We start from the raw sequence: 7,095 nt of genomic DNA on the forward strand, positions 1-7,095 counted from the left end.
AAGTGCAAAACGGAAAGTGGAGGGAGAAAAATAAAAAGGAGCGTGTTGACAAAGTCCCCAGTTCACTTTGTTCTCCACTCTCTGATCACAAAGTGACAGATCATCTATCCTCCATTAAACTTTACCTTCTATCTTTTTTAAACCATCCCATTATTCATCACTTTCCTTTTTCCGTTTTCTGTCACATTCTTTCTCTCCCTCTCTTTCTCAGTTCTATTCACTGAAATGAGTTGGGGGGCAAGTTCTAATTGAAATTCTTTACAGGGTCTCCATGGGAATAGTAAACTTTGTGAAGAGGGAGAGAAAGACAGCGAGGGTGAACAAATGAAAGTGGAATAAAGAGGGAGACGTAGAGAGCAGGACAGAGTTTGTGAGAACTCAGGAGGAAGACAAGAGACAGAGCAAAGACTGGGAAAGAATTTCCTCCAGCGCCTCGTGAATGGGGAATGTTCACCTTTTTTTACACGTTGATAGATTGTATTTCATTTTATTTTTACACAGCGTCCTCCCTCTCCTCCCTCATTTCCCCATCACCCTCTTCCTTTCTCTGCCTCTCATTCTTTCTTCTTCTTTTCTCCTTTGTCACCTGTCACCCCTCCCTCTCTCCCCCTCCACCCTCTCCATCTGTTTTCCCCTCTTACTCTAATGCTAAAGAGGGACAATGGCACCCCATGCTGTGTATTGATGTGTGTGTGTTAATATGTTGAAGCTCATCTATTCTGCGCTTTGTTCTCACAGGTCGATGATGCCATGCTCATGTTTGACAAAACAACCAACAGACACAGAGGTACGTACAGAGAGTTACAATCATACGCACGCTGACATTATGTTAATATGTGTTGGCATACAAAGTGGGACGCCCAGAAACACATCCACAGAAATGAAAGGAGAAACAGCGTGATAGAGTTAGCAGCTGAACCTCCATGGGAAAAAAAGCGACAACTTTTCTCCAGCCTCTCGCCTTGTTTCATTTATCTTCGTCCTCTCTGAGCGAGACAGAAGTGCAGCGCCCGCTCAGGGTTTGCAGGGCCAGGACAGTTACAGGCGAGGGTGTGACTTAATGAGACAAGTGAGGACAGAGGGAGTGGCTGGAGAAGGAAAGTAAAGAAGAACACTGGGCGGGGTTGAAGAGACTGAGTGCCGTGAGGGATAGAAGGCAGTAAATCTGGGCTCGGCTTTTTTGAACCACACCTTATTTCTGCTCCTTCACGATGCCAACACCTGATTGACAGGCAAGTCATGTTAGGCTCATACAGATGCTGACAACTGCTTGTGAATGAAATGACTTGTAGTGAAGGCAGGGGAAGAGGCTGAAGTTGGATTGCAGTCTCTTAAGTATTGAGCTCTACAGACTTGTGCTTTCCTGCAAGATTTGATCTCTCATCTTGAAAGAGTCTTATTATAGCTCCTCATATCCAGAACTATAAGTTTATGGGATTTTATATTTGATAAATTTTAAAAATATGTCACTTCCCTGCCACAGGAGAGAAATATTTTATGCTTTTACAACATTTTTTATCAGTTTAATTGCCAAAATCTGGAGTTGTGGGGTCTGTGTAATGGATATTACAGTGCATAATAAGAGGTCAAGGGGTGAATTAAGAGTGGGTCTGTGTGTCTTCCAGGTTTTGGCTTTGTTACCTTTGAGAATGAAGATGTGGTGGAGAAAGTGTGTGAGATCCACTTCCATGAGATCAACAACAAAATGGTAGGCACGTCATAAACACAGAGGTTTCGATTTAAGTCGTTTAAAGAATAAATCTCCACGACATGTTCAGTCACACATTGTAGTAGTTTGTCAGTTATGGGGTGTAGTTTTACATCTATCTTAGCATTACGGACACATTAGCATTACGGAACATTAAACATTCATTTCTTTTGTTTTAGGTGGAATGTAAGAAAGCCCAGCCCAAGGAGGTGATGACACCGACAGGCTCAGCCAGAGGCCGCTCCAGAGTGATGCCTTATGGGATGGATGCCTTCATGCTGGGCATCGGTATGCTGGGTAAGCTCCATAATCAAATAGACACTACCAAAAGCATATATAAGTACAGTGTATATACATATATAGCAAAAGCAAATCTACAAAGCACTGAGAAGTCTCCTTAAAAATCCAAATATTTAATTCTTGCTATTCAAAATATAGGCTTGTTTTAAAGCTGCTACGTTTGATGCCCATTTGAAAGTGGCTCTGTAGTAATAGGTTTTATTGTGAGTCTCATCATAAATTTCCACTTAATCTTGTTTTAGACCACTTCAGTGCTCTTTATTATTGAGTTGCAGTATAATATTTCTTGAGTTCACCCACCTAATGTGGAAGAAAAACAAAATCCAGTTGACTTGAATTAGCCTTTTGATTGTGTTGATATTGTTGTGTGAGCTCATCTCTGTTCACATTTTCGGTGAATAATAACTACAACAAAATTTAGAGGTCACAGACTAAAGGTTGGAGTGAAGTATTGTTTGAAAGCCTTCTCAGAGCAAACAGGGCTACACTTGTGTCATCTGTAATTGTTTGGCTCCCTCTGCTGGTCATTCGAGCTTGTCCTGTTCTTCCCACAGTTTCAATCAAGGCTACAGATGTCGATCGGGTCTGCTTTTAATTTCTCTTGCATCCCTGAGGCTCGAAGAAGTATAAGAACAAAATCTATTATGATAATGTAGATGCTTAAATCATCATATGCTCCTGTTAGATTAACGGATCCAAAACACTGAGTAAAATGAACCCAGAAAGACAAAAAGAGAACCTAAATATCAACTAGTCCATGCTAAATAATGGCTACATTAGGTAGGCTTTTTTCATGAAAATGGTCAAATTGACATAAAATGCTGTCACATACTTTGCACTGAAGCAGAGGGAAATGGCTGACAGGAAATTGGTCAGCTAAAGCTGTGGTGTATGGTTGCCTACAAACACTAAAGCATTAAACCAATTTCCCCTCATACTGAAGTTTTTATTGTCTGTGTACTTATAATGTTTACCAGCAGATTTTACCAGATTCATACAGTTTGTATTCATGTGCCATTATCTAGCTGAGTTAACTGATTATCTTTTCTCTTCCTTAACAGGCTATCCAGGTTTTCAGACTACTTACACCAGCCGCAGTTACTCTGGAATTGCACCTGGTTACACTTATCAATTCCCAGGTAAGACCATGTAAATTCTACACTTTACTGTCTATAGGTCTGCTGACAGGAAGAGGACGTAGGCTACAAAATAGAGGCATATAGCTGATTCAGATGTGAGCACTGGGGTCATAAAAGGTGTACAAATGGAGAAAATACTGTAAACCAAATTCCCCCTCTTTGGGGGACAACAAAGATTAAGATAAAGATAAATACATGGATGGATAGACACACATGTTATGTGTCCATAACTTCAGGGGACATAACACTGACTTTCATTCATTTCCTGGGGACTTAATGTAACGCCGATACCTAACCCTTAAACCAAGTCAACATTCTAAAATGTAATGATTTACATTTTGGAACTTGCTTTTTGTCCCTATAAGGATGTCGAGTCCCCACAGTATGACTGTGTTAACAGGTTTATGTCCCCAAAACATGAGTAAATCCGGGCCACACACACTCACACAGAGTAAATGCCATCTTAATTTCAGCAGTTACTGGCTGCTTATAGATTTAAGACTGATTTTAAAACTGTCTTTTTAAACCTTTGTGCTTCTCTAAAATATCTCATCTAATGTTGTTTTCCCTTTGAATTTGCATTTTTTTCTCTAATAGTCTTCTGTGTTTATTGTATTTACTTATGTAACCCCCTTTCATTTGGCCTGTCTGCCCCTCCTTTTCCTCTGCTCCTACTTTCCTGCCTGTCCTCTCAGTAGATTTTTAACTTTCTGTGCTTGGGCGTCAGTATTAGAGTTCTGCTGTGACTACATACTGTATCTGCCTCTCGTGTTTGTATGTGGCTTTGTAGTCTGGCCGGTGGTTGGTGACTGTATTTACAAAGCGCTCTCTCTCTCGACCTTCTCTATTTCTAGAATTCCATTTAGAGAGGACCCCCCTCCTGACATCATCCCACCCCCCTGAGCTGACAGGTCAGTGGCTCCTCATTCCTCCAAGGGCCTCCAAGGCTATTTAGTAGCAGAAAGAAACGAAACTGCTGTGTGATTGATGCTACTGCTGCTAAATAAAGTAAACCAGGGTGGCTGAGAACCTTCATAAATGTACTGTAGCGTACTAGCTACGCTGACCAAGGTGATTTTAGCTTAACAGAGCTGAGTTTCCATGGCCCTGTTTGCTCCTGTTTTACATTTGATGAGTTTAGTCTTTATTAGAGGAACAGCTTGATATTTTGGGAAACGTTTTAAATGGGAAGATTTAAACCACTCTCATGTCTGTACATTAAATATGAAGCCCCCCCAGCAGCTGGTTAGCTTAGTTTAGCATGAAGGCTGGAAACTGGGGAAACGGCTAGCTTGGCTAAATAGTGTAAAGTGCTTTGAGTGCATTGAGTGTGTATTAAAGTGCTATACAAGTCCATTTGGCTCTGTCTAGCAACAAAGCCCATTAACATGTTACATTTAATTTGTTAATTTGTGCAAAAATGTAAGTTTAATGACATGCTGTGATTTTTACAGGCAGGGATATGTGCCAGGCTACTTAAAAAATACTAAGCTAGGCTAACCAGCTGCTGGATGTAGCTACATGTTTACTGGTTTGGTATGAGTGTGTTATCAATCTTATCTAACTCCCAGCACAAAAGTGAAGCTTGTTTCACAAAATGTCAAACTATTCCTTTAAGTTGCATGTAAACTAACTATTTTTTATGAGAACAATCAAGTAAAATTGGCAAGAACTACATTAGAATTTATAGTTTCCTGTAGTTATTCGAGTCAAATGTGATCTGGTTTGATTTGATTAACTCATACACCATCAAAATATGCTTTCATTGTTGTATTTTTCTAGAACAGTGAAACAGTGAGGGACATTGCCAGTGCAGGTCTTGTGACTTAGAACTCTTCTGGGCTGCCTCTAATTCTTCTCAGCATTAGGAAAATGCTTTATGAATTATATTTAGACCGAAACCTTAAAAATCCTAAAGTTAAGACTTTTAGGAGTTTCTCCTAAGTTAGCCAGCTACTTTTAGCCTCAAGACGTTTTGGGAATACAGCCCTAGATCTACGGTACAAGCGGCCTCTGCAGTTTTGTTTTTAGACTGCTGTTCAGTGGCTCTGACTTGTACTTGCATCATTACATGAAAATGTCACCCTCCTTTTTAATATCATCAGCATTACTTTGTTCCATATTTAAAGAGCCTAAAATCAGATGGCACAGCTGAGTTTTGGCTTTGACCCCTTCCACTAGTCAGATGACAGATGTCAGTTCAACCAGCACTGAGCTGTAGATTGTTATTTGTGATTTGACATGAGAGTCACCCAGGATGATTCACATCTGTGCAATAATTTGGTCTGTTTCCACTCCATAGCCATTCCCCTGACTGCATATGGACCAATGGCAGCAGCAGCCGTAGTTAGAGGTATGTGTGTGTAAGAGAGACAAACTGAGACAAAGAGTGTGACTACTTGTGCATATCTGTGCGCTTGCCTTAGGCAGAGTGTGTATACAGTGGCCTGCTTGGACAAATAAAAGAATATTTTTAGATGTGTGTGTCAAAAGCCCTCTAGCGTTGAAGCGTGACTTGTCTTGCCATCTCTTAGGCTCCACCTCTTCACGCACAGCTGGTTTCCTGGGCACCAGCAGCCCTGGACCAATGGCTGACCTGTATGCTGCAGCCAATCAGGACTCAGGAGTCAGCAGCTACATCAGCGCTGCTAGCCCTGCCCCCAGCACAGGGTTTGGCCATGGTTTAGGGGTAGGTCACACACCCGTGCTGTCTCATCTACACACACTCAAATACACGCATGGATGCACACATGCACATGAAGCTAACACAAGGTGTACTCACTCTGTGTGTGTCCTCAGGGTCCCCTGATTGCTACTGCATTCACTAATGGCTACCACTGAGACGACTCAGGTCACTGAAGCGATGGGAGGGCCTCTCCTCTACTGATGAGCCAATCACAATGCTGGCTGCCCACTGATGGCACATCCTGATTGGCTGGCCACAGGCTCTGCTGGGCTCTTCCAGCTCCCTGTGGCTCTACCCACCGACTGAATATCTTTTCAAATCCTGAACTCTTGTTTTGCTGTACTAATCTCACTTCAACATAACATCCCAATCTCTCCTTTTTTGTCCTCATGTAGTTTAATAACTAGATTCCACATTCTTTTCTTTTGAAGCTGAGAAAACCGCAAAAAAAAAAAAAAAACTCAATTTGTCATCTTTGACAGAGACACAGAGGACTATTGAGATTTTTTTTTATTATGATTTTATTTCAGTGTGATATGTCATTTCATCATGAAATCCTTCAGTGCTGTTACTGAGAGGGAGAAAAAGCCGTGCGAGATGGGTCTATAAACCATTTTTAGCAAAGGAAGAACCGATCCAACACAGTCCTCTTTTTTAAACTCAGCTGTCACAGAAACACGGAAACAACTAAAATGTATATTTTGGTAGTCTTTAAAAAACAAAAACCTTTGTAATATTGTTATTAATAATCTGTAAGGTATTTTATTCTGTAATTGGTTTTAAAGCAATGTTTTTATGTCTTCCTGTAAGATACTGTACATAGACGTTGGTGTGGGAGGGTGGGGGGAGTTACTGAACTGGCTGGCATGTCATTGGTTGGTTTGGAAAGGGTTCAAAGTAATTTGACTGATGTCATCTGCTACTTTCTATGGTCATCTCACGACTTTTTGTCAGTACACACATGTCATATGTGTATGTTGCTGGCTAGTCCGCTCCAGCATTGGCCTCCGTGACAGTAGCTGTTGAGAAATAATCTTCCAGGAGTTTGTTTGGCATAATTGTTCAGTTAAATAACATTTTTGCTACAAAGTCATCAATTTGCTTTGCTCCTTGAACAAGCAACCCTGACTCGATAACAATGAACAAGATCGCTTACATCTTCACGAGTACTACTTCAGATTAAGATGATGGACTAAGAAAGAATAATGACCGTAAGCAGGAGAAATCAGGGGCTCACGGGGTCGGAGTTTGACTTGACTTCC

General features: G+C 41.1%; 1 protein-coding gene across 3 annotated transcripts in view; it reads left to right on the forward strand.

Annotated features, from left to right (window-relative positions):
* LOC109955944 (RNA-binding protein Musashi homolog 1) overlaps nt 1-6,293 on the forward strand; it is a 20,457-nt gene extending 14,164 nt beyond the window's left edge. For all 3 annotated transcript variants that reach the window (XM_020592616.1, XM_020592615.1, XM_020592614.1), the window contains 8 exons: nt 739-787; nt 1,626-1,708; nt 1,888-2,005; nt 3,070-3,147; nt 4,002-4,058; nt 5,450-5,500; nt 5,682-5,836; nt 5,947-6,293. In XM_020592616.1, the coding sequence (XP_020448272.1) occupies nt 739-787; nt 1,626-1,708; nt 1,888-2,005; nt 3,070-3,147; nt 4,002-4,058; nt 5,450-5,500; nt 5,682-5,836; nt 5,947-5,988 (633 nt within the window). In that variant the 3' untranslated portion in view covers nt 5,989-6,293. The remainder of the gene's footprint in view (nt 1-738; nt 788-1,625; nt 1,709-1,887; nt 2,006-3,069; nt 3,148-4,001; nt 4,059-5,449; nt 5,501-5,681; nt 5,837-5,946) is intronic.
* Nucleotides 6,294-7,095: the final 802 nt, after the last annotated feature.

Source organism: Monopterus albus, unplaced genomic scaffold, assembly GCF_001952655.1.
Source record: "Monopterus albus unplaced genomic scaffold, M_albus_1.0 scaffold18.1, whole genome shotgun sequence".
In the NCBI taxonomy this organism is placed as follows: domain Eukaryota; kingdom Metazoa; phylum Chordata; class Actinopteri; order Synbranchiformes; family Synbranchidae; genus Monopterus; species Monopterus albus.